The 25,759-nt window shown below is 35.5% G+C and overlaps 3 protein-coding genes across 6 annotated transcripts; all 3 read right to left on the bottom strand.

Annotated features, from left to right (window-relative positions):
• Positions 1-2,662: 2,662 nt before the first annotated feature.
• si:ch211-117m20.4 (CUB and sushi domain-containing protein 3) lies at positions 2,663-6,135 on the bottom strand. Its single transcript, XM_051108667.1, has 5 exons — positions 5,794-6,135; positions 5,487-5,648; positions 4,919-5,086; positions 3,112-3,314; positions 2,663-2,999 (listed from the first exon to the last, which is right to left on the bottom strand). Exons 1-5 carry the CDS (start codon positions 5,906-5,908, stop codon positions 2,871-2,873), a joined length of 777 nt encoding a protein of 258 aa, XP_050964624.1. The 5' UTR covers positions 5,909-6,135; the 3' UTR covers positions 2,663-2,870.
• A 1,090-nt stretch (positions 6,136-7,225) lies between these two features.
• hinfp (histone H4 transcription factor) lies at positions 7,226-17,114 on the bottom strand. 4 transcript variants are annotated; one of them, XM_051108672.1, is made up of 10 exons: positions 17,022-17,114; positions 16,422-16,629; positions 12,756-12,985; positions 12,477-12,576; positions 11,443-11,595; positions 11,228-11,305; positions 11,024-11,144; positions 10,771-10,909; positions 9,749-9,873; positions 7,226-8,911 (listed from the first exon to the last, which is right to left on the bottom strand). In XM_051108672.1, the coding sequence occupies exons 2-10, from the start codon at positions 16,585-16,587 to the stop codon at positions 8,551-8,553; spliced, it is 1,473 nt and encodes a 490-aa protein (XP_050964629.1). In that variant the 5' UTR covers positions 16,588-16,629; positions 17,022-17,114; the 3' UTR covers positions 7,226-8,550. The 4 variants fall into 4 exon arrangements, with proteins under 4 accessions (XP_050964629.1, XP_050964631.1, XP_050964632.1 ...); XM_051108674.1 differs by having other exon boundaries at positions 16,422-16,626; positions 17,022-17,094; XM_051108675.1 differs by lacking the exon at positions 17,022-17,114 and adding an exon at positions 16,785-17,008 and having other exon boundaries at positions 16,422-16,626.
• Positions 17,115-17,985: 871 nt separating this feature from the next.
• Positions 17,986-24,649, bottom strand: dpagt1 (dolichyl-phosphate (UDP-N-acetylglucosamine) N-acetylglucosaminephosphotransferase 1 (GlcNAc-1-P transferase)). The gene is made up of 9 exons (XM_051111302.1): positions 23,752-24,649; positions 23,542-23,662; positions 21,931-22,144; positions 21,656-21,802; positions 20,454-20,538; positions 20,112-20,300; positions 19,654-19,741; positions 19,363-19,518; positions 17,986-18,870 (listed from the first exon to the last, which is right to left on the bottom strand). Exons 1-9 carry the CDS (start codon positions 23,913-23,915, stop codon positions 18,805-18,807), a joined length of 1,230 nt encoding a protein of 409 aa, XP_050967259.1. The 5' UTR covers positions 23,916-24,649; the 3' UTR covers positions 17,986-18,804.
• Between the last annotated feature and the right edge of the window lie 1,110 nt (positions 24,650-25,759).

Here is a 25,759-nt window from a genome sequence, read left to right on the forward strand (position 1 = left end):
GAACAAATATACTTAATACATATATAAACTTTTTTGTGAAAAATGTTATATATCAGTAGATATTTCATGTTTTTGTGTAATGGACAATGACGAAACATTTGTAAAATGTACATACGTGGAAATATGAAGGAAGTTTCCATACTGAATTTTTTTTTCAGGTGTTTCCCCTTTACCTTGTGTTTTAGGATTAAAGTAAATGGCTGTACTTAATGGATAAAGTCCTGACAGAAAATTACTAGTAACTTTTCCATTTTTCTACTGATTTTTTTTTTTCTTACAGTGTCACGTAATTCTAGAGAATTTTTTTTAACGTCTCTCAAGTAGTGATGGGAAGTTCGGATCATTTTACCGACTCGGACCTTTGAGTCTCGTTCAGCAAAATGAACGAATCTTTTTTCGAGTCATTTCGTTACATAAAAACCTATAATGCTAAGAAACAGAAACGATGAATTCATTGTTCACCTGGGTCTTTAGTCTATGATTAGCTCACCTCACCTCTTACCTGACGAGTTTTCGGGGTTTGAGTCGTTCGTTCATCACGTGGCAGCCCCATAAGCTTAACCAATGCAGTGTGAGCCGGAAAGAGAATTGATTAGTTCATCTCTCGAGTCTTCGGGTTTGAGTCATTCGTTCATCACGTGACAGCCCCATAAGATGAAGGAACGACTCCAAAAACCTGAAGACTCGAAACAGGTGAACTAATTCCAGTACAGAACCTAATAGGATGTTGCGCATACGCGACTGAACGAACCACTCCCCGAGACGACTCGTTCGTCCCGAGTCACATTAAAGATTCGTTCAAAATGAACGAATCGTTCAAGAACGACCCATCACTACTCTCGAGGTAACAGTACTGACTCTTAAGAAGTTTAGTTAGTGTTCAGTCTCTTATATGCCATACATACATGAAACTAAAACAGATTAGGTTTCAGTTTTCTGCACTTTCTGGGGATTTGACCCTTCACAGGGAGTTTGACAGGCAGTCTGACCAATCATAATGTGATTGATTTGTATGTAGTAATTCACATTTCTCAGTATTTGTGATTCAAAAGGTGCTATAAACTGGAACATACACTTGTTTTTTTTTTTACAGTGTGGAACTTTTTTCTTTGAAAATATTTTCGCCTGCAGAGTGCGAGTTTTTCAGGATTATGGACTTGTTTTATCCTGTGTTTCCTAAGTTGGTCATTTCCCTGTTCTTGTTTAGCTTGATTGCTTTATTCCATACACCTGTGTTCCTAATTATCCCGTGTATATTAGTTCTTGCCTGTTCAGTTCTCCTTCATCTGGTCTACTTGGTTGTATGTGTGTTTTTTTCTGCTCCTGTGTTGCATTATACCTTGTGTTACTTTATTAAAGACTGTTTATGTTTATATCCGTGTCTCCTGCGTCCTCCTAGTGTGATGATGGAATATGTTTATGGAAGACAAGAACAAAGAATTGAAGAAAATATGATAACTATGCTTGTTATGTTCTTTCCTCATGTTTCACAGCTCGCCACTCCTTTTTAAGGTACAGCTTTCTTAGAAATGATATGACGTAGAAAGTTGAAATGCAAAAATGTATATAAATAGGGTGTACGGTTGTGAGCGATATTAAGACACACTGTGCAGACTGCAAGAATGGCTCAGAGAACAATTATTCTTTTGTGCTTTGCGGCTTTGCTGCCTTTCCCAGGGCTGGAGGGACATGACAACTCAGGTGAGTTCTTCTCTCTAAAGCCATGATTTCGGCTTGAAACGAGGGGAAACATGACTGAATTCAAATCCTTTAAGGTCTAACATCCTACATATGAAAAGTATGATTTAATATGTTTATACAGGATTCTATGAGACTCTCTGATGCAGAAAATCTCTATTCTTTACAGCAAAGAAGGGAGAGAAGGCACAGATTCCAGACTCCATTACGGTGACTGTCATTAATAAATTCACTAACTCAATGGTCTCCTACCCTGCTAATGTGACGACAGGAATGCCGATCTTTGGGGTCTTAAATAAACTAAAGGACGCCAACAGCAACTTCACGTATGCCAGAAAATGTTATCAGATATTCTGATTTAATTAAGGAACTGTTGTGGTGGCAATGTCATTTTTTTTTGTGCTAATTCTGCTACATATATTTCTATTAGTTTCACATACAGTGTTGACAAAAGTTATGGCATATTTCTGGAGAGTGTGAATGGTCTGGCTGGATCTACTGTAAACAAAACATATTGGGAGCTTCTGACAAAACACCACGGAAAAACTACCCGACTGAACGTGGGTAAGTGCATGAATTGAATTTTATATATATATATATATATATATATATATATATATAAAATTTATATATATTATATAACATTTGTTTTTACAGGAATTGGCTGCTACCAACCCAGCAAAAATGAGATTTTCATTATGAACTTCACCACTTGGGCCTAAAAGGACATTTGTTTTCTGTTATCAGTTATACATGTGTGGTTATATAAGAGACCATTCCGATTCAGATCAGCTATATTAATACCACATCTTGTACCAATCATTAAGTGAATAAATAAACTAATAATTTCATTGTATCTACAAGTGTATAATACTCTAATAAAATCACTTCGCACTGTTTCTCTGATCTTTCCACAAGTGTGACTAATTAACTACATACAATCAAATGTACAATACCAATACAGTATATTTAGCAGTATGGTTTATGCTCAGAGGATAACTAAATTACAAGTTCATCTCTGTACTACTAAAAACAGATCGGGAATACAGCAACATTTCTGAATGTCTGGGCTTTTGTAGTCAGTGGTTAAAATAAAGGTCACTAATTGTGTAGATAAATTCAGAATCTAGAGATGCATAATAATTCTTAATATTCAGTTTGACAAGTTCTCTTCAGTTTGCATGACAAGTGTCTTTACAGTCCAATAAAACTTTACTCTGTTGTTTCCAAAACTCATGTGGACAAAATGTCTTCAAAGAAAAGGATAATGAATACGGATTCAGTCTTTTATCCTGTAGAAGCTGAGGGAACAAACAAAAACAGTGATTTTGAATTACTGTTTATGTTACTGCAGTTGCAGTTTTTGTCACTGTTTTAACCAACCACAATTTAAACGACTCTATAAAAACTTGCCGCAGGGAGTGAAGCAGTCACAGTCGCAGTAGTTGCAGCGTGTAAACCAGCGCTTCCAGCCTGATTTTTAGTTGTGCAGTTCTCAATACGACTGCATTTGTGGTTCAGAGGGACTGCATAGCTCTTAGCATCAGGACAGGTGGACGAACATGTCCCGTCAATGTCCTTCTCATTGATCTCCACACGGCCACGATGACACACTCCTAACGTCACATACAGGAGGAGAGAGAAAATTGTACTTGTATATAATATAGCCAATGAAATTCATTTCAGTGTAAAATGTAACTGATGAACTTAATACATATATGCACTTAGATATTTCATAATTTCAGATTATGGACAATGACTATGCACTCTAAGAAGAATCTGTAAAATGTATGTACGTGCAAATATGATATCCTTTTACTTTCCCTTTTACATTAAAGTAAATGGCTGTACTTAAGGCGAGACACTGCAGGTGAATAGGGTAAAAAAATGAACTAATATTTATCACCTTACTTACCCAGCTGATTGATTACACTGATAACTGCAAACATCTTTTGTATTACAAGTTTTCCAAAATGTTAGGTTTAAATATGTAAATGAGGTATTATGTAATGAAATATGCGCTAATTTGCATACATTTCTAGTACAAAAATCTAAACACTGGATGAAGTCAGTTTCAAAGTTCTTGTTTAATTTTTTTGACATAAGAGTCAAAAGTTTTTACAGAGGGAATTTTGGGTATCTATTATGTCACTTCATAATTAAAAAAAAAAAAAAAAACAATTTTTACTGTTCTTTGGGGAATAAAAAACAAATAAAATCAAGCAAATTATATATGAACAAATCCCTCTGTAAAAACCTTCAGGATAAAGACAGGAATAAAAATGTAAAGTTTGGTGTGTGTAAGTCCTACTGAAGTGGAGATTTATGGCTCAGTGTAGGAGAAAAAACTCATTTTGAGATAAAATTGAGATCTATTGACACAAATAGATTGAGTGCTATAAAAGAAACACTTAATAGTGTCTTTTGGATGTTTTCTTTCCACCAGTCTGAAAAAAAAAACACTTTTTGAAAAGCCAAAAAGCCCAAAATCTCAAACTTGACAGGTGCATGAAAAAAACTGTTTTTGCCTGCAGTGTCTTCCCTTAATGGATAAAGTCCTGACAGAAAATTTCCAGTACCTTTTCCATTTTTCTATGGATTTTTTTCTTACAGTGAGTGGTAATTCTGAAACATTATTTTAACACCTCTCAAGGTAACAGTACTGACTTTAGTTAGCATTCAGTCTCTCATATACCATACATACATTAGACTTGAGACAGATTAGGCTTCAGTTTTGTGTGCACTTTATAGGTTAATGACCCTTCACAGGGAGTTTGACTGACAGCCGATCTGACCATTTTTGTCCAACAAACAAACAAGCCTGGAGAGTAGATTAATCTTGGCGGACTTGAACATGATGTGTATTGACGTCTTTCGATGATTGAAACAAGATACTTTCAGATTTCATTCATGTTTATTTAATGCTATAACAAGTTAAGAGGAAGAAATGATCAGTTCATGTTCTGCTTAAACTGAGGTGCTACAGCGACATATTAAAGAGTCACAAAAGTGGAGAAAAAATAACCTGCTCTGTCTTGTTTGTTGGTGCATTGTCAGTGTCCTTTTCGCACTACAATGTATTTTTCACTGCGTGAGAACATGATTGTGTGGCATGGGAGCAGCATGGCTTGTCAGACACAGAAACAGTAATGAAGGGGGCAGGTCTTTGCGAAGGGTCAGTTCCATGATTTGTGTGATGTCCGGACAGACCAGGACTTACTGAGACAGGACGGTTTGGGTGTCCATTTCCCATTGGACTGACAGGCTCGGGCAGGATCTCCCACCAACACGAACCCTGGTCTGCAGTTGTACCGCACTACAGAACCCACCCACCAATCACTCCCATAAATCATCCCGTTAAAGTCCACATCAGGCTTTCCACAGTTCACTAGGGCAAAGAAAATAGAAGAATAAACAAGACACAAACACATAATGAAACACATAAAAAATTTAGATTACACACACACACACAAATCAACAGTAGAATCTTTGGTTTCGTGGAAATGCTTAAAAGTCTGTAGTGATGGCAACAAAAGTACATTACATCTATGGAATAGTTCACCCAAAAATGAAAACTCATCATGATGTTGAACACAGCAGAAAATGTGTGAAGAATGCTGGTAACTAATCCCTTTTGTTTACAAAAGGGTTCACTACATGTACAAAAAACAATTTGATACACATGTACATTTGAGACGTGTTCCACATAAACAAGTCAGTCAGGTTTAGAATAACGTGAGGGTAAACAATGACAGAAATTTCATTTATGTGTGAACAATCAGGTGTACCTCTACAAAGGGATTTGTATCCCACCCAGCAACAGTCTGAATCTCCACAGGTGTCTCTCTTCAGCTCCCTGTGTCGGCCTTTACACCCTCCGAAACAAATGGGGGCCGTCCCAGACCAGTAAGTGTCTGCCAGTTCATCTTCCTGTTCCACTTCTAACAGACCTGAGTGACATTGCAGTCATCAGTGCTCAAATTCATGCATCCTTTAACAATTCTGAGAGATTTTGTCAGTTTGTAAGAACAATACTAATGCTTAGTTAAGACATTTTGTTTATTCATTCATGAATCTGTGAAGTGCTTCCCTTACCGCTTCCAAGACCTTCCTCCACAGCTGTTCTTTCAGTAAATGCAGTAATAGGCACTTGAGTGAACACCCCTTGCAAGGACCCCAGAAGCAGCACCAGAAAAGCTTCTAGTTTCATGTCGTTTTGATGGCGAGAAGTCTATATCTCTTCAGTTCACCTCTTCTGAATGTCTCCCACTCATTTCTAATCAGCGATTCCTTGTTCTATTCTCTCATATTGCAGAAGCCATAAATATTTGAATAATATAGAAAAACTATTTGCATTAGGAAATGTATTTTTAAAGCTATTCAAGAACCCGTTTTCCTGTGGAGAGACCAAGTGAGACAGATGGAAAGAAAGGGAAAGTGTTGTATCTCAGCTTACACTAAGCCTTTAACACAAACTAATCTCTTAAACACCAGCTAATATCACTAGAGCAGAGAGAAAGAGATTACAGAGAAAGGGAGAGAGTCATGGGAAGTCTGATTTGCAGTTTAGCTTAACTTTCAGTTGTGCTGATTGTAAATTTCATGTTTTTCACATTTAACAATGCTAGAGATTAATCTTGTCCGATTCGCTTCCCCAAGCATACTGTCTAGTGTGCTTGAGACCTGCAGCGCGTGTAATTACTGTAACGACAGAGATCTGTGAAAAGCGTGCAAACACTGACTTCTGACTGCTGCAGCAATGCATAAACTTTTGCCTAACCCAGCACAACCTGCCTGCTGACTCCTGTCCTGAGAGATTCAAACAAACAGTACTTACAAGTACTGTTCTTGCAGTCACACACAAGATCACAGAACAAAGTGGATTATCCTCAGAACACTCTGTACTTGAATACACAAGCTTTCATTTTTCACACACACAGGAATATATAGCATATAAGGTATATCTGGTAAGAATTTTTAGTGGTTTAAGTGCGTGGCGCTGAAACCATATAGTAATTGTTAGAATGGCCAAAGATTAGCAATCTCCATGTAAAACTGATCGTGCAGTTACGTGATCGTACGTAAATCGTAGAGACTTGAAACTTGAAGGGATGGTAGTACTCACACCACCAATAAGCGATCTAAAGTACGCTGGTAAATTACCTGGAGTTGCCAAAAATGTTTTTTTTTTTTTTAAATTGATTTTGGTGCTTACAAGCTTGCTAAATAATGTCTTTTTTCATGTGTGCTTAAATGCCTTAAATCACTTGAACCCTGGTAATTGCTGCTTGCAGCTATTTTTTTGTTTTTGAAAAAAAGCCTCTTGCTCATCAAGACTGCATCTATTTGATCAAAAACAGTAATACTGAAAAATTCTAATTTTAAATAATTATTTAATAATATTATTAAAATATATTTTAAAATATAATTCATTCTTGATGGCACAACTGAAAAAAAAATTGAAAGGTAAAAAATAAAATATTTCAATTACAGGAGAACAAAACAAAGAGGACAAAAATGTTCTGAAATAACTGCCATTGTTTATTTAAAATAAATTTGTCATTTAATATAGTCAGTTTCCCCTAAATGAATTCTTTCTTCTAAATTAGGTTATGACGATTCAATGGCAAATACAAGTCCTAACAAAAAGGTGTATCTTATTAAAAAAACAAACCTACTTTAAAAAATAAACAAATATTAATTTGAACTACTTTTTACTAAGGAACTGGAAGTTTCTGCCAGAATGGGTCTTTCTGCACAACAGAACTGATCTCAATAAAAAAAGATGAAAAATAAATTAAACAGGAATGGTAGTCAGTTTAGAGTTCAGAAGTACTTCCAATTCAACCTTAAAACGAAGCACACTGTGTAAAACTATAAACTGTAAAGAGTTCTCCACAGAGATCTGTCCATCTTCCTTACCTGGAGAGTCAAAGAAAGCTGATTAAACTGTTCAGTAGGATTAAACATTTCCATTCTCTCTCTCTCTCGCTCACTCACTCATACACAAACAGTCAAATTTAAAGGGATAGTTCAGCCCATAAAAAATTGCATCATTTAATTATATTGTTCCAACCCTGCAGTGTCCTTCTTTTAAGAAACACAATAAGAGATCTTGAAGGTGTGTGCATGTGTGTTTTCCCTACAAGGAAACAGTCTTATTTTTCCAAGCTCCAAACGGAGAAAAAAAACACTTATATAAACATTTAATATACTTTCATGGTGTTTTTTGTCCATTTTAGAGCTTGGCGGTATACTGTAAAAATCGTCTCCAGTTTCAACTTAAAAACTTTAGTTCGGCAGCTGCCTTAAAATTTTAAGTTAAATCAACTTAAAAGTACAAGTCATTTCAACTCACTACAATAAAATAAGTTTAAATGACTTGCACTTTTAAGTTGATCTAACTTAAAATTTTAAGGCAGCTGCTAAACTTAAGTTCTTAAGTTGAAACTAGTAAAAACTTTTTACAGAGTATAAATGATTCATTTTTCTTGATTGAAAAAAGTCAACTCACACTCTACTTGACATGTCATTTTGTGACAAAACAACATGGGGTAAGAAAGACATGAGGGTGAGTAAACTATTACAACAACTGTACTTTTTTGAGCAAACTATCTGTTTAAGCACATCCTCACAAGCACAAACTCACTTGTGATACAGCTTGATCTGTTCTGTTCAGTGCGGTGTTCAAGAGGTTTTTGATGACTGAATCCTCAAACACACTCTATTCCTGTTTTGGTCCCCTGTTAGTCTCATAGTACGTTTTGTAACAGAGTTAATTGGAATGTCCTAATGTACCTTTCTATTGTCTGATACAGCAGTCTCAGGGCGTTCCAGTAATCAGAGGTGCAGTTAAACCACCTCCATGCCCAGGTGCTGGGCAGTGTCCTGTAACTGACGCATTACGGCCCCCTCCCTTGTAGAGTCCGTTTCTGAGGAGGTGCCGGATGTCAATACCAAGAACACACTTTCTGTATTTTCCTGTGTCCTACAGACATCAACTCCGTCCTTTCTTATTACTGCCTCTATATTTCCACCCATAATGCCGATGGGCACCGTTTCCTCCAGTTCTTCACCAGGCTGGACGTTCTGCTGGCTGGACTCACTGCTGTCCCCCTCGCCCTGCCGCTCCCGCATCAGCTGCTCTGTTAGCTCGACGCTCTCATAGCGGATCAGCTGCAGGCGCATAAACCCATCTTCATGCTCTTTATACCTGAAAGAGATGGGTATAGGGCAAAAGACCATAGTCAGGTTAGACAGGTCCACTGGAAACCCTCCAAAAAATAATTATTGTATCTACTATGATTGGAACTATGGTTGGTTGACCTACTCAAAAGTTTGAGCTCATTATGTGTTTTTTTTTTTTTTTTTAAACATTTTAAGCAGCAAAATTCACTAGAATGATTCCTAAAGGGATAGTTCACCCAAAGATGAAAATTCTGTCATTAATTACTCACACTCATGTCGTTCCAAACCCCTAAGACCTTTGTTCATCATCGGAACACAAATGAAGATATTTTTGATGAAATCAAAGAGCGTTCTGACCCTGAATAGAGAGCAACGCAACTGACACGTTCAAGTAGTAAGGACATTGTTAAAATAATTCAGTAAAAGTAGTTCAACCATAATGTTATGAAGCTACAAGAATACCTTTTGTGCGTAAAGAACAAAAATAATGACTTTATTGAACAATTTCTCTTCTGTGGCGGTCTTTAACGCATGCTCATGACAGAAGACGAACAAAGGTCTTACGGGTTTGAAACATCATGAGGGTGAATAATTCATGACAGAATTTTCATTTTTGCATGAACTATCCCTTGAAGGAAAGAAACAGAAAAAAATTGTTTTAAATTGCAATAATATTTCACCATATTACTGCTTTTGACTACATTTTTCTCAGATTCTGAAATTTTTTTTTTCCATCTCATGTTTATTACACACAAAACTATAAAGAGCTTTCTGAAATCAGACGCAAAGTCAGAGACAGACAAAAAAAAAAAAACAAAAAAAACACATGACTATACAACAAGGAAGGAGGAAGTCTTTTTACCTAAATCTCGGGTGTCCTGAAGGCCATTTGAACTGATGTTTCTTGCGTAAGTGTGCGGTGAGGTTGTTCCCCCGGGTGAAGCACTGCTCACATACATGACACTTGTATCGAGGAGTGTAATCTCCCTAAATGCAAAACAACACATTAACATTTTTACCTATTTTAGGTACAGACAAACCAAAATTTAATTTAGACACCTTCAACATTTCTCACATTATCACAGTTTATTTGCTATAGATTAGAAAATGGTAACAAAATATGAAAAGAACTCAAACCCAAAAAATTCAGACAACTGTTAGTATGGCAATATTTACATAATTATCAATACTTTGTTGACCAATTACCAAGCAATGATTGCTTGTCCTCATTTTTTATTGCCATATTCATGGCCAAAAATAAAATTAATGAGTAATATCACATGCAATATCGCTGTATATCGGCACTGCTGTGATTCGGCCGTAGGTAATCACAGCATGCTGATATACAGCCATATTTTCTCTGGAACAAATAATAGATTAATGAGACCAAAGACTGCGCATTAGCTTTACCCAAAACAAATGATATCTCATGTTTAACCACTATAGACACATCAAAGCCAGGAGCAAATTCCAGAAGAGCTGGCTAAGGTAAGGCCACCCTCTGCGGTTTTATGACTCCTAAACAGTCGCTGACGCCCTAGAGCTCAGCAAATTTTCTAATAGACAATATCTTTCTTATCAAACCGCATATCTGAGATTTAAACAATTACATTTTTACCTACAAACAAATATTAAAACTACATTCCATGACACAAAAACTTATTATTTATATGAACTCAGCCAATCAGATTCAAGGACCAGAAAGAGCTGTTGCATAAAATAAAATAAAATAAAATAAAATAAAATTAGTTGTCTTTCCAAATCTGACTTGCATTATTCTATGGAACACAAAAAAAGATATTTTGTTATTTTACATTGATGTTTTTTCTTATTGGCTCATTATATGTAGATATGAATGTGGCTGGTGTTTTCTGACTGGCTCACCTCATGAACACGTTTGTAGTGGTTCTTGATTGAGTAAAGCGAGCGGGTGGAGTAGTCACAATCAGCGAAGTCACATCGATACGCTGGCTCACTGCTGTGTGTGTCTAAATGCTTTCGCAGGTCTATCAGGTTTTTACAGCTGAGAACCAGAAAAACACAAACAAACTGAGAAATCATGTACTGACATGGCAGACTAACAGATTTGACATATTCAAGGATTATGACTCAATGTCTGTAAATGAAGTGACCTCACCTGTACTCGCAGTAGTCACAGCTGTAAGGCTTCTCGTTGGAATGACGAAATTTGATGTGGTTTCTCAGCGAGGATGGTGATGGACAGGTCATATCACAAAGTGGACATTTATAATGGTTGACTTTGATCAGAGAACAGAGAAGGACATCATTAGGCAATAAAAGCTATGACACTTTATGACACTGAACATACAAAGACCCATACCATGGTTCCTCATATGGTCTCTCAGCAGCCTCTCAGTGGCAAACCGTTTAGAGCAGTGAGAACATTGAAATCTTTGACCTATAGACACATTTGCACAGAAAAGAAATGGATGCAATGAACCATACTAATCAATGTAATACCTTTTTTATGTTCAGTGAAAGAGTTCACATCGTTCAATACAGAAGGTTTTCAGATTCTGTTATCTGTTATTTCACCTTCTATAGAGGTTTGTCGTCGAATGTGGTCAAAAAACTTTGTGTTGTTGGCGAACATTCCTCCACAGGTCGGACATGCCACCAGTTTTTCCTGTGTGTGACTACGCATGTGCTCTCGCAACTTAAACCTGCCCTTGAAAGAGGCCTCACAGTCTAAAAATAATAAGGAAAAGTGAACATCATCTTAAAAACGTGCAGCGTTTTAAATGTCATGGTGAGCAAAGAAACCTTTCAGGAACATTCACATAACTAAGATGCTTTAAAGGATTAGTTCACTCCTGAAATATATTTCCTGATCCTTTACTCACCCCCATGTCATCCAAGATGTTCTTTTTCTTTCTTCAGTCGAAAAGAACGTTTTTTAGGGAAAACATTCCAGAATTTCTTCTTTAACTACAAACGCATGTCTTGCACTGGCTGACTTGCAATATGTAATTATGTTGAAAAGGTCACGCATGGTTAACTGTTCTTCTATGTACTCTAGTCCAAAAAGGTTGGGTAGGGCATTGTTTTACCTTTTTTTTGTAAAGGGTGTTTGACTTTTTTTTCTTTTTGCACATCACATTCCAATGTGATTACATAATGTGTTAAGTAGAGCTAGTGAGTTTTTTTTTTATTTTTAATATGACCGATCGCTTTGCTAGATAAGACCCTTATTCCTCAACTGGGACCATGTAGAGCCCTTTTGAAGCTGCACTGAAACTGCAATTTGAACCTTCAACCTGTTGATCCCCACTGAAATCCACTTTATGGAGAAAAATCCAGGAATGTTTTACCTCAAAAACCTTATTTCTTTTCAGTTAAAGAAAGAAAGACATGAACATCTTGAATGACATGGGAGTGAGTAAATTATCAGGGAATTTTAATTCTGGAGTGAACTAATACTTTAATATCTTCTACCATGTGGTTCACACTTAAATGTGGTCCAGAAAAGGCAAACATTAAAATAAGCTAAAATAACTTTTTTCTTTGAAGAATATATATAAGGTATATTTTGTAGTGGACCGTGGAGGAGCACTGAAGTTATTTCTTACCTTTCCAGCCACAGAACAACACATTCTCTTCATTAGCCTCAAGACAGTGGGCATGCATCTCCACATGTCTGTAGAACCACTCTGGATTATCCATAGACATCTGAATACAAACATGCTTATCAGCGGAGCACTTTATTTTTGAAAACACTGCCAAACACAGTACATAGTAGAATAAAAACTTGCCCACTTATTCTTTACACGTCAAAAAACCTGTTTTAACAAGCCACATATAGTAACACATAACCTACTTAAAAACAAGCTTTTGGATTGCTTTCATACCTCACAGTGCTCCCAAAGGCAAAGGAAGTTCTCTTGGACCTCAGGCACAATGTTGCGGTTATGGAGGCCCACCGAACATGCACCCATGTCACTGTGGCCCTTGAGTATAGCAAGACCCCACTGCTTCAACTTGGTGTGGTAGCAATGGAAGAACAGGTGTCTGAGAAGCTCTGCATTTCCCTCCACTGAGCAGAAGCCACAGTCTCTCCACAGACAGTTATGCTCCTCTTCTGTAAAACATGCAGGCAAGCCAAGTATTGATTATGGACCAGGCCAAGGGAGTCAGCACCACAGGGACTCTGACTGCCAGAAACCTTGAGCCGAGATGCCTGCTATGGCTCAACACTCAGAAACAATCCACTGCTGATGTAACATTAAGACAGACAGACGAACAGTGCATAAAAATGTGCCCGTGACTGTTGGTGCAATGTAACATAGATGAAGAAATAAGAAATGTGTTGGTAGCACACTCCCTGTGCTAACAATCCCCTTTGAACACATTACAACAGGTCTGGTATTGCATCCACCACCTTTTTTTTGTAAAAGCATCCATTTGTAAATTTTATGAGTCTGGCTTCCAGCCTCATTGGCATCCAGCTATTTTTAGCTTTACAAAACAGCTTGTTTAGCTGCTTGATATTGCAAATTGGTGTGTCTTACCATATTATTTTAATGTATTATCTTAATTATGAACACACTGATTTGTAGTGCAAACAGTTTTACCATTTTCTGCACATTGTTATTCTTATTCTTATTCATTGTTATTTCCTTAAAACAGCTAAACAACCAGAACTCTCACCCATAGGCTTACTTCCACATTGAAGAATAAGCTGAATACAAGACCTGGTATCAGGGTTGCCAGGTCTGCAAAACAAAACCAGTGCAATTGCTAATTAAAAGTAGCCCAATTATGTTTTTTTTTGTTTTCCCCTCTGTCGAATAGTGTTCCGGGGAGACTGTTTTAACCTGTGGCAACAGTGTAAAAGTTAGCCATTTCCACAGTAAAATCATGAACTTGGCAACACTGCCTAGTATATTTTTGCACTATAATTTTCAAAAGCGAAAAAAAAAAAAAAAAAAAAAAAAAAAAATGCAAATATTATTTTGTTATAATTCAGTTGGCAATTTTTGCAAAAATATTAAAAATATTTAATTTTAAGTATCTTTAGTTTAGAGGGCTAAACTAATTTACATAAACCTCTCAGGTCTTGCTTAAAAATATCTTAAATTGTGTTTTGAAGATTAACCAAAGTCTTATGGATTTAAAGCAACAAAGTAAGTTACTAAAGAATTTTTATTTTTGGCTAAACTATTCCTTAATGTTTTTGTTTAATATTTATATTTTATTGCAGCTTTATTTGAACAACAAAAAAATTTAATGAAAACAAAACTGCTTAAAATAAGTAGGAAAAACAAAAGTCACATGAAGTGGTCCATAGTGGTCTATGTTTCAAGCCATTAAAACTTCTCCGCGGCAGGCCTAAATTTAAAAAAAAAAAATGTAATAGTTCACCCAAAAATGAAAATTCCCTCATTAATTACTCACCCTCATTTCATTCAGAAAACAAATTAAGATATTTTGATGAAATCCAAGAGCTTTCTGACCCTCAATAGACAGGAAGGGTCCTAGCATGTTTAAGGTCCAGAAAGGTACCAAGAACATCTACAAAATAGTTGAAATGGTGCTAGGGTGAAACAGAGGAGCAGAACTGTTAAATAAATTCATTATTTTTGTTGGGGTTTTTTGCGCACAAAAAGTGTTCTTGTAGCTTCATAAAATTACAGTTGAACCACTAATGTCAACTGGACTATTTTGTCTCTGTTCTTGGTACCTTTCTGGACCTTGAACGTTGTAGGACCCTTGGAGGGTAAGCTCTCAGATTTCATCAAAAATATCTTTTGGAACATTTTTGGAACATTTGTGCCACGGGCATATGCCACTCCACATGTCACCGCTACATGCGCATGGTAGTGGCAGCTGCCACTCGACTTGTCACTGTTATATGCCCATGGCACTGCACATGCCACCGTTATATGCGCATGGCACTGAACCCGGCACGGCCATGTGCGCATGGCACTGCACATGTCACCTTTATATGTGCATGGCACCGGACCCGTCACGGCCATGTGTGCATGGCACCGGACATGTCACGGCCATGTGCGCATGGCACTCGACATGTCACAGCTAGATGCGCAATGCACCGGCAGCTGCCACTCGACCTGTCACTGTTATATGCCCATGGCACTGCACATGCCACCGTTATATGCGCATGGCACTGAGTTGCCACGGCACCTGTCACTGCCATGTGCGCATGGCACTGCACATGTCACCTTTATATGTGCATGGCATGGCACTGGACCGGGCCGCCATGCATGCCGACATGTCACCATGCATGGCTGGCAGCTGGTCACTGTTATATGCCCATGACATGTCACAGCTAGCATGGCACTGGCAATGCACTGGACCGGCAGCTGCCACTCGACCTGTCACTGTTATATGCCCATGGCACTGCACATGCCACCGTTATATGCGCATGGCACTGGACCGGGCACGGCCATGTGTGTATGCCACTCGACATGTCACCGCTACATGCGAACTAATTTACATAAACCTCTCAGGTCTTGCTTAAAAATATCTTAAATTGTGTTCGCATCTGCCTATTGCCGAAATCGACCTTCTACTTTTTATCTTCTGCTTTTTCATTTTACATCGGAAAGGCATTTGTTTTCAATAAAAATAAAAATGAAGGAAATAATCCAAAAGTTTGAATAAAGTATCGGGTAGGGTTAGGTGTATCTGAGACGTAGGTGATCTCGTCCTAATATGACGTACGTATGATGTACGTAAAATTAATATTTCGTGGCCACGGCAAAATTAAGTGAACCGAACTTGTCCCCTTCCGGTCGCCGCAGTTTAGAAGGGCGTCTGTCACATATTTTTTAGTCTGTATATTTGATATGTTTTCTTTATCTGTCAAGAGTTACGCTGTTTTTATTTTTATTTATGTATGTTTTATCTATACAAAATTAAAATAAAACTTAAACGTGAAATCAAAGTTTCAAAACGTGCCATGCGCGTATGGCCGTGCCGAGTCCAGTGCCATGTTCATGTAGCGGTGAAATGTCCAGTGGCAGCTGCCAGTACCGTGGGCATCTAGCGGTGACATGTCGACTGCCATGCGCGCACGGCAGTGCCGGATTCAGTGCCATGCGCATATAATGGTGGCATGTGCAGTGTCATGCACATATAACAGTGACAGGTCGAGTGGCAGCTGCCAGTGCCATGCGCATGTATCGGTGACATGTGGAGTGGCATATGCCTGTGGCACGGAAAGATTTTACTCTTGTTGGGAGGGTGAGTAATTAATGACAGAATTTTCATTTTTGGGTAAACTATCTTTTTAAGCTGTCAAGGGGTTATTAATTTATAGTCGTTTATTTTCCGCTCTTTGCTAAGTGTGACAGTCATCATTCATTTCCAGTGCATGGAAAATATATTCTTTAAAATTTTTCCAATTGTGTTCTATAAAAAAGTTTGGAACAATATGATGAGAATATTCATTTTTGGGTGAACTATCCCTTTAAGACAAGAAAAATATGTAAATATATGCTTCCATTACAAGACTCATCACACGGACACCTGACACTTTCGTGTGTTGGACGCACCTGGCAATTCTGTCTCACTGTCCACTGTGGCTTTATAATGTTTCTCCACATGCTGGCAGAACTCCTGCATCCTGTCAAACGTCTCCTGACACGAACCCCACTCACACGCCAGCTCCAACTGCAGCTCCTCTCTGCGCAGGGCGCGTTTACCCGACGGGGGCATCATGCAGCGCTGAATATAAAGCACAACGTGTGGTCCTCAAGTCTTCTGAAACACAGTAAAGTCATATGCCAGATCCAATATGACTGTAAGTTTGTTCTACACATCGCAGCTATCTCGAGCTATCCACCCATAGCTGTCCGTTTGTCTTTAAAGGCAATAAACAACCATCTTCAATACATGAACCGCGGCAAAATGATTACCTGCAACATAGAACAACTTCGTAGAACTAGTAGTTTTATTAAATCAAAGTTGTAAAGCTAGCATGAGCCATAGCAGGTTAGCAAAACAAAAAGGTAAGTTAACATTCTGCCTCCATTTTGTTGACTAGCGTCTTTTTAATCGCTTCGGCTGAGAAAAATTGAATGAGTTTTCATTCAAGAACATACTGTGAGGGAATGAGTCTAGAACTATTTAAAAACATTACAAAAATAACTCACCTTTTGCAAATACTACAAACATTTCCTTACTTTTTTCCCTTGAAATAAGCAGGCCAATCAGAATTCATCTTTGCGGCGTCGCGGTGAAATCTCAGCCAATCAAATTGCAGCCTAGCAGTACATCACAATTATCATTCCCTCCAACACCTAAACCCTTTCAAGTGTTCCGCAGCTCGATTTGCACTTTGTATTCAGCGGTGGTCATGCCTGTCTCACAACTCTAAATGGAACTTTACTTGCTAAATAACACTTTTTTCTGTAAATCTGCTTTGGATTTGGAACGATATCATAGTGCTGTACTAATACATATAAATCTAAGAGAGAGTGAGAGAAGCTGTGATATAAAGTAAATATTTTTAAGATATTTTAACAATTTGATATCAATGTGGTACAATGGCAAATAAAATTAATTTTGGACAAAAAAACGTCTTAAAATGCTACACTTATATGATATTTTTCTTTTTTTTTTTAAATAAAAATATTGTGTGACTATATATATACTCATACTATGTATATATATATATATATATATATATATATATATATATATATATATATATATATACACACACCATGTTTAATAATTGAAAATGTAAAATATGTACGCTACCAGTCGAAAGTTTCTGTACAGTAAGATTTTTAAAATCCAAAGGACAGCAAAAAAATTTTTAAAATATTTTTTATCTTTTTAAAATTTACTCCTGTGATTTAAAAGCTGAATTCTAGCATCATTACTCCAGTCACATAATCCTTCAGAAATCATTCCAATATTCTGATTTGCTGCTCAAAAATATTTTATTATTATTATTATTATTATGTGGAATACAATTTGTTAAGGTTTCTTTGATGAATATGAAATTCAGAAGTACAGCATTCAATAGAAATCTTTTGTAACGTAATGTCTTTATCATCACTTTTGGTCAATTTAAAACATCCTTGCTAAATAAAATGATTAATTTCTATAATTCCCTTGAAAAGAGCAGAAAATTTGATAGATTTGATCACAGGAATAAATTACATTTTAAAATATATTAAAATAGAAAACTGTTACTTTAAATACTAAAAATATTACAAAATGTTACTGCTGTACTTTGGATCAAATAAATGCAGGCTTGGTGAGCAGATGAGACTTCTTTAAAAAACATTAAAAACCTTACTGTCCAAAAACTTTTGACTGGTAGTGTATTTGGATTAATGTTTGGGTTATGTTTGATTTCTGGTCTGAATACCACATGAGAATGTAGTACAACAGAATAAATATACAGTATATAAAATATAGAAAAAATGATTATAAAACAGTATAAATATAAGGCATGTTTTGCTTCCAAAAGCTAGTGTGGTTTAATGTCACATTGGTTTATTCAGATGAGTCAAAGGCATAATATTACATCTGACACACACAAAAAAAAATATAACTGCATATATCAAGTAATTTTTCAGAAATGTTCTCAAAAATTTCACCAACTTCCTAAAATATCCCTGAAAGTAACGGCTTCACATAATCTTTCAATAGACCCAAATTATTGGAAATCCTTACGGAGACATTGTTCTTTATCTGCAGTGCTTTCATGTCCCAATGAGAATTAAGGGCATATGTGTAGACTGTCCCTTCTCATGCAGATATATAGACAGAGAAGCTGGAATACAATGTGTAGAATCAAGATTCCATACTTTAGAGAGCACAGGCAGTATAGTAATCATTTTTACAACAATCAGTTTTGTTTCAGTATTTCTTTCCAAATGAAAGCAGCAGGTTGTAAAGTCTCTCAGGAGCTTAAGTGGTCTAAACGTCATAGAACAGACGCACGAGATGATACCGAATTCCAAAAGCCACGGCACTCCCCAAGACCTGAGAAAGAAATATAATATTTGAGTCTACCAAAACATCACTTTCCTTCGAAGAATCAGGATTTGTTCTTAAAGGGTCATATCTACACTTGGAAAGGTCATTTATATGAATCAAATCTTAAAACGCCATGGGCAATTTTACATTGGATATACGTTTTGCAAGTTATACCAATATCTAAAGTATTTTATCAGGTAAAATTAGTATAGAGAGAGAGAGATATTTTTTTTTAAATCCTTATTCTTAAAACGGGAAAAGAGTGGAAACCCCGAAGAACATTCAACTCATAAAACTTTTATTTTAATTTACAGAAACTACGAGTGCAAGAACCACTGTCAGATACGATTAATGACGAAAAAGATGCTTTCTCATACATTAGCGAGCTTGTAATGTCAAATATCACAACCTTGTCAACCATTTCAAGCCACTTTGAATTGAAATAACCATAGTATAGCACATTATCTCTCAACTCTGGAATATATATAAGGGGTTCACCTGTATTAACAGCATGATTGCAGTCAGGTTTCTCTCATGTGTAGGTCCCAGTACTTTTAGTACCAGGTTGATAAGTGTCATGTTGTTACACTCAATAAACTCATCATCTCCTTCCTGCCCTCTACGCACATCCAGAAGCCATAATGTTTCTGCCACCTGCAGGATAGAAGAGGAAATCACATTCAAACACACAGGGAATACCAAATAGAATAGGATCCTGCATGTTTTGTTGCAGAATTAACATAACATATCTAAACCTATTGATAATGATATAAATAGGCGTGTGTTTACCTTCAGAATAAGTTGCCCTAATTTACCCAGGTCTTTCTGTTTGAACTTGGAGTAGCTCATGCCAAGTTTTCCCGTGTCAGACTGTAACCTGCATTAAACAATCTTAGAGGTCAAGCTCTCATAACCACTTCATTTTGCATTATTCATGGTGAAATTCTGTTGAACTCATTTGTAATGCATGAATAAAACTTTGATTACAAATATCTATTATCTATAAATGGTAAAAGATCATACAGTAGGGATGTTTTAAGAACACTGATTTAAGCTTTGATTGAGGAAAGCAAGTTAGAGATTAGCTATCATATAATTTAGACACAACGGTTAGACTAGCCTTTGGCAAACACTTTAAATGTCCACATATTCAAATAACGTTCAATGACTGTCCAAATAAATTCAACTGCCAATAAAAAGGAGTGTATGTTATAGCTTGATTTGAATCTGTTAGTGTAACAACGCACCTAGGCAGACGATGTCTGGGACAGGGAATAATGTGAAACAGCTGAGGCAGAGAGTAAATGAAGTTGACGACTTGGGGGATGAAGAAAAGCAGCATGGTCTTACTAAAGTGGCCGAGTATCCCAACTACTGCAAACGTCATTCCGGCAAAGTAACAGAATGTGTCTCCCACAAACACAGAGGAAGGGTACCTGATAGGATATATTTGTTCGAAAAGGTGGTTGAGGTTAAGATTATTATCAGTGCTGATTGTCTTATAGAGCTTATAAGAGATCAGTATTTTTAATAGACTGTTTTAAACTAAATTAAATAAAGATGATCAAAAAGCAATAGTTTTAACAAACCAGTTGTGGTAGAAGAGGGCTAATGTGGTGAAGAAAAAAGGAATCATGAAGTACAAAGAGAAAACATGGTCATCCCTGTAGTCTCCTGAAAGAAAAACGTGAATCAGAAATCAATTGGACAAAATAAGTTAGAGAATATTGCTACAGACATTAAAATAAAAAAAATAAAAAAAATCAAGCAGTATCAGAGAGGTTTAAACAAATTAAGGATTGTATAACACTGAAGACTAGAGAAAAATATAAACATTAGTGTATATACACTACCAGTCAAAAGTTTTTGAACAGTAAGATTTTTAATGTTTTTAAAAGAAGTCTTTTCTGCTCACCAAGCCTGAATTTATTTGATCCAAAGTACAGAAAATCGGTAAAATTCAGAAATATTTTTACTATTTAAAATAACTGTTTTCTGTTTTAATATATTTTAAGATGTAATTTATTCCTGTGATCAAAGCTACATTTTCAGCATCATTACTCCAGTCTTCAGTGTCACATGATGCTTCAGAAATAATTTTAATATGCTAATTTTCTATTGAAGAAACTTTTTTTTTAATTATTATTGTTATCAATATTTCAACAGTTGAGTACAAATTTTTCAAGATTTTTTTTTGATGAATAGAAAGTTTCAATGATCAGCATTTATCTGAAATAAAAAGATTTTGTAATATTATACACTATACCATTCAATAGCTTGGAGTCAGCAAGGATGCTTTAAATTGATCAAAAGTGATGATAAAAACATTTATAATGTTACAAAAGATTTATATTTTAGATAAATGCTGTTTTTTCTGAATTGTCTATTCATCAAAGAAACCTGAAAAATTCTTCTCAGCTGTTTTCAACATAATTATACTAATAAATGTTTTTTTAAGCAGCAAATCAGCATATTAGAATGATTTCTGAAGGATCATGTGACACTGAAGACTGGAGTAATGATGCTAAAAATTCAGCTTTGAAATCACAGGAATAAATTACATTTTAAAATATATTCAAGTAGAAAACAGCTATTTTAGTACAAAATTTCAAAATTGTACTGTTTTTGCTGTACTTTGGATCAAATAAATGCAGGCTTGGTGAGCAAAAGGAGACTTCTTTAAAAAACATGTTTGAAAACTTTTGACTGGCGGTGTATAATTTATGCATATTTTACGAAGGGATTTGAATCTAGGTGGATAAAACAGGTTGAATAGTAATCCTCCCCTCACCATTGAGTTCCAGTAAATTGAAGAGGATGATGGAGCCAGATATGAAGAGAGCTTGCCCGGACTCAATGCCATTGATTCCAGCCAAGATGTTAATGGCATTTGTGCAGAACACAGCCAACATTCCCATATATACATAATACAGAATGCCTGAAACACAACGTATAAAAATACTTAGAATATTAACAATCAAACATATCAAACAGGAGGGCAAAAAATAAAATCAAAGCATATACAGCACCAGACATTTAAGCAGACTGTCTGACTGTCAAACTCACCCAAGTCCAGATGCATCCCCAGCAGGACACGGAAAGGTTTGGGCACGACGATGACAGTGTTGCCAAAGTTAGTGAAGTAGACCATGAGTAGAGGCAGGGAGGCCATAGTGGGCAGCAGTAGCTTGTGTCTCCATCGCAGGTTCAAAACGTCATCAGCAAAGCCCAGGAATATCATGCAGCAGATGGCCAACAATGCACCAATCAGCTGCACAAACTACATGGACATATCATTGAGAAGTCAAGAAGACAAAAAAAAAAAGTAAACACGTATCAGAACAGGGATTGCTGAAATACAGTGATGCACAAATGGCAGTTATGACTGCAATTTTATATTACATTTAGATTTAGCTACATTTTTCAGCAAGGTATGCCAAGATTACCATGATACATTTCCAAAAAAAAAAAAAAAGGATATTACCAGTGTATATATGGTTGTCAAGATTCCGTTTAAAAGTTTTGTGTCTGTTTGTTTTTTTTAAAAAAACAAATCTCTTATGCTCCCCAGGCTGCATTTATTTGATCAAAAATACAGTACAAACAGCAATATTGTGAAATATTATAACAATTTAAAAATATACACTGCCATTAAAAAGTTTGGGATCAGTAAAATGTATGTTTTTAAACTATTCTCTTATGCTCATCAAGGATGCATTTACTTGATTAAAAATACAGAAAAAACAGTAATATTGTGAAATCTTATTACAGTTTAAAATAATGGTTTTCTGTTTTAATATAACTTAAAATAGAATTTATTCCCTGTGATGCAAAGCCGAATTTTCATCAGCATGATCCTTTAAAAATCATAAAATATGCTGATTTATCACCTTTATTATCAATGTTGGCAACAGTTGAGCTGCTTAAAATTTTTTTCACCTGTGATTCTTTTTTCAGAATTCTATAAGTAAAAAGAAAACAGCATTTATTCAAAATAGAAATCTTTTCTAACAATATAAGTCTATGCTATTACGTTTTATCAATTTAACACATCCTTGGTGAATAAAACTATTAATTTCTTTCAAAATAAAAAAACAGAAGAAAAATTTACTGACCACAGACTTTTAAATGGTACTTTATATTGTAACAAAAGTCTTGTATTTAAAATAAATGCTGTTCTTTTTTATTTATTACAGAATCCTGGAAAAAGTATCACAGGTTCCATAAAAATATTAAACAGCACAACTGTTTTCAACATTGATAATAAACTGGCATATTAGAATGATTTCTGAAGATCATGTGACATTGAAGCCTGGAGTAATGATGCTGAAAAATCAGCTTTGCATCACAGGAAAAAATACATTTTAAAATGTACTGACATAGAGAACTCTAACTATTTTACACTGAAATAATATTTCACAATATTACTTTTTTTTTAATCAAATAAACACAGCCTTGCTGAGCATAAGAAACGTCTTAAAAAAAAAACATTAAAAATCTTACTGATCCCAAACTTTTAATGTAATGCATCCCTGCCGAATCAAAATATTAATTTCCTTCAAAAAAAAAATAAAAAACAAAAAAATAATAATAATAATAAATACTGAACTCATTAGTTCAGGTGGTGAGTTCTTGAAATGTGTTTATTATTTTATAACCAGGGGATGATTATCTCACCTCGTTGTGAGGGAACCGTTGACACCGCTCTCCCATAAAGCACTGGAGGAAGGGGACAGGGATGAAGAGGAAGAGAATGATGAGGAAGACTGTGCCACTGATCACACCTTGCGATTCAGGCCTGATGAACAGGAAAAGAAAAAGAGTTAAATTCAGATTCCAGACAACAAATTGCAATACAAACTTCTAATGTAAAAATTAACCACTTACACTTCTTTCTTAACGGTTTTATTTAGGTCCATGCCATAGAGTCTCGCAGATATGAAATGATCCTTAAAGGCAGGAATAAGCTTGACTGTTGCAATGCACCCAAGTGCAGACATACAACAGTTGATGAAAAGTGGAAGAACAGGAATTGGAGACATCTTCTCCATGGACTAACACGACATAAAAATACAATATACAGTATCTACTGTACTATATAACAGTTATATGTCGATCTAGTTGAAAACGGCGCTCGATTCCTGTCAGCAACATTCAAAACTTTTATGTTGCATATCCATAGTGAAGCTGTCATTCATTGGCTTAACATGTTTCTTCGAGGTTGACCAAATATTCAAATCCAACTATAGACCACATAGCTGTGGACATCGCTGAATGAAATCGCGCGCATAAATGACGAAGTGCTTGTTTTCGAACCGACCGAAATCGTTTTTATACAAAAGTAACGTTACTGAATCAATGAACGGCAGTTCATTGGCTTGATGATGACAGCTAGATTTTCATAAGGTCGGGTAAATAATAATCAACCGATAAAAGAACCCTGCCCAAATAAGCACCGGTCCAGGTTATGAGTAACTAGTTACTCGCAATCTTCTTTGACGTCAAAAGTAATAGATATGTCAGTTTACAGTGTAGGTTTGGCTCTGATCTCATTGCAAAATCCACGTCTACTTCCGTCAACATAATCCGTCCGCCGACTGGTTACATTAAAACAACTTGCTTATTATACTCTTATAAACGGTTGGTAAGACAGTAAAAGCTTCGACGCTCAACACTGCTAAATACACGGTAGTGACCAGGTAAGTCTTTTATCAGAGAAACACGTTAATATGTTTGTTATCATCTTGGTTTCTGTCGAACCGTTGCAGACGAAACACAACCGGAAACAAAATGAATAGTACATTAAAGGTCCCACTTTCCGTGTTTATAATTACAACAATTATTATTATAACAGTTATGTGTTGTGGCATGTATGACCCTATATATATATCAAACAGTATATATGATTATTTTTTAGAAATACCAAATAATAATAATAACAACAACAACAACAATAAGTCGTATTATTAATATTTATATTTTTGTTCTTTCTAAAAATGTTCTATTTAATATAGGCATACATTTTAATATTTGCCTTATAAATTGTATTTATAATTTTATTTAAGGAATAAAGGCTGAAAAACGGAATGCTGCAATCTTATATTTGATTAAATTATGTTTTATGTTTTGATAGTTTCTTATTACAACAAGCATGCAAATTTAATTTTAAAGAGGGGAGCATTACTAGAAGTCAGACAAAGTCTTGAAACGTGTATTTGACAGTAATCAAAAATTATACTCACTCTATAATAATATCAATATAACAAACCTTTGTTTTTGCAACAATGCAACATTTATTTTAGGATTTTATAAGTATTTTGTAACGTTTAATATATTTTATATAATTTACAAATATTACATGATAGATAGATTACAAGCAACTGAATTTGTAAAGTTCAGTCGTACAGTAAAGTTATATATAGTGCTGTCAAAATAAAAATAAAAGTTTACATAATATATGTGTGTGTGCTGTGTACATTTATATATAAATACACAAACGTACAAGTATATATTTAAGAAATATTTACAGGTATATATGTATTCATATTAAAATAGGATTTATATTATATATAAATATACACATAAATATAATACATACATTTTTTTAATATATACATGTTTGTTTGTATATTTATATATGCTCATCAATTTACACAACACACGCAAACATCTTATGTAAACACAAACTTTTATTCTGGATGCAATTAATCGCGATTAATCGATCAGCAATAAAAAATAAGGTATTCTTTTTATTGTGAATGTACATTTTGCTAGGAATAGTAATAAAATATTCATAATATGTACTTTAATAATAAAAACATAATAACGTAATAGAAAAGAGTCACCGAAAAACCGTCCCGTTTCTAAAAAATTAGAAAAATCCGTCCCAAAAACA

The sequence above is a fragment of the Labeo rohita genome, chromosome 5 (assembly GCF_022985175.1).
Source record: "Labeo rohita strain BAU-BD-2019 chromosome 5, IGBB_LRoh.1.0, whole genome shotgun sequence".
Classification (NCBI taxonomy): Eukaryota; Metazoa; Chordata; class Actinopteri; order Cypriniformes; family Cyprinidae; genus Labeo; species Labeo rohita.